This window comes from Galeopterus variegatus, unplaced genomic scaffold, assembly GCF_000696425.1.
Source record: "Galeopterus variegatus unplaced genomic scaffold, G_variegatus-3.0.2 Scaffold3830, whole genome shotgun sequence".
Taxonomy (NCBI): domain Eukaryota; kingdom Metazoa; phylum Chordata; class Mammalia; order Dermoptera; family Cynocephalidae; genus Galeopterus; species Galeopterus variegatus.
In genome coordinates this window covers 116,301-117,832 of record NW_007729941.1, presented here as the reverse complement: position 1 = coordinate 117,832, position 1,532 = coordinate 116,301, and the positions used below count along the sequence as shown (strand labels likewise).

Genomic DNA, 1,532 nt, shown 5'->3' with positions numbered 1-1,532 from the left:
AAAGGATGAGGCTAGAGTGAGAAGACTGGGAAAGCGCAAAGAGGAGCTAGTCCTTGCAGTCGTGCAGTCGATGTCTCGCCCCAGGGCATGGCTCCTGGGAGGGCTGTGTTTTCCCTGATTGTTTCCCTAGTCCCTTGTCTAGAAATGACTGCAGAACGAAGAGCTGACCCTGAGATAAACCCTCCTGACTCCTCCCCCATCTTCTCTTGTTTCAAAGGGCAACAAGGGTGGTCCAGGCCCTCAGGGCTTCGAGGGAGAGCAGGGGACCCGAGGCGCACAGGTCAGTACCCCCAGCATGACTGCTCGCCTTGTGATGTTTTCACAGATGCCCCGGTGTTGTTTTAAGAAAATTGAGGTGACATTCACATAACACAGAATTAACCATTTTAAAGTGAACAATTCATTGGGTTCAGTAGTTTACAATATTGTGCAACCATCACCTCTGTTTAGTTTCAAAACATTTTCATCATCCCCAAGGAAACCGTGTACCTGTTAAGCTGTCATTTCATCACCCTCCACCCCAGCCCCTGGCAACCTCTGATCTTCTTTCTGTCTTTATGGATTTGTCTATTCTGGACATTTCATATAAATAGAATCACTTAATAGGTGGCCTTTTGGGTTTGGCTTCTTTCACTTAGCCTGATGTTTTCGAGGTTCATCTATGTTGTAGCATGTGTCAGAATTTCGTTCCTTTTAATAGCTGAGTAATAGTCCACTGTATAGATATAACAACGCATTTTATGGCTGATGGGCATTTGAGTTTTCTCCACCTCTTTGGCTATTGTGAATGGAGTCATTCTCCTTATGAAGAGTTACCTCCGTAGCACTTACAATGGCCTTTCACCTCTTCAGGGTCCACCTGGTCCCACTGGTCCTCCAGGCCTGATAGGAGAACAAGGCATTCCTGGGTCCCGGGTAAGTCCGTTTGCATCTGAACTCCTCTCTTTAGCTAAACAGCCCATTGCCTGTGCAGGCCGAGAGTTTGGTGGATGACGGTTTTGTAGACAGACCCTGGATCTGACCTCAGTCCTCGCGGTGACTGGCTACTTCACCCCAAGGAAGTAAAGGACCCATTTTCTTGCTGCTGCTGGGGCTTCTAAGTCCCAGTGCTGCTCCTTCCCAGTGTAGACCCCCTGGGTGGAAAGCGAGGGGAGGATGCGCCTCATCTTAGAAGTCTTAGGATGGAATTGTGTAAAATCTAAATCTATCAAAATTCTTAGATTATGCAAAGTGGTTCCTATTTGGCCCCTAGAGATAGGCCCTTGTAGTTAGGTATTTTGTATAAGTAGTTCCTCATCCTCAAGTTCAACACAGAAAATGTTCCTTAAACTTGCTGTGACTGCACACATCAACTTGTATCGCAATATTAGTGAGGACGAGCAGAAACAGGTTGCTATCACTGAGCTGGGATCAGTTGCGATGGAAATACATCTTCTGGTTTCCCTTGTGCCTAACATGGTATTGAGGGGCTGTCCTATCATTTGTCACAGAAAATAATAGTGACTAATGAACTGGTAACATACCTGTCTGTT

General features: G+C 46.3%; 1 protein-coding gene across 1 annotated transcript in view; it reads left to right on the top strand.

Annotated features, from left to right (window-relative positions):
* The window catches only part of COL6A3 (collagen, type VI, alpha 3), a 97,265-nt gene that overhangs the window by 66,870 nt on the left and 28,863 nt on the right, over positions 1–1,532 (top strand). Inside the window, exons 24-25 of the mRNA XM_008586105.1 lie at positions 218–280; positions 853–915. Of these exons, the coding sequence (XP_008584327.1) occupies positions 218–280; positions 853–915 (126 nt within the window). The remainder of the gene's footprint in view (positions 1–217; positions 281–852; positions 916–1,532) is intronic.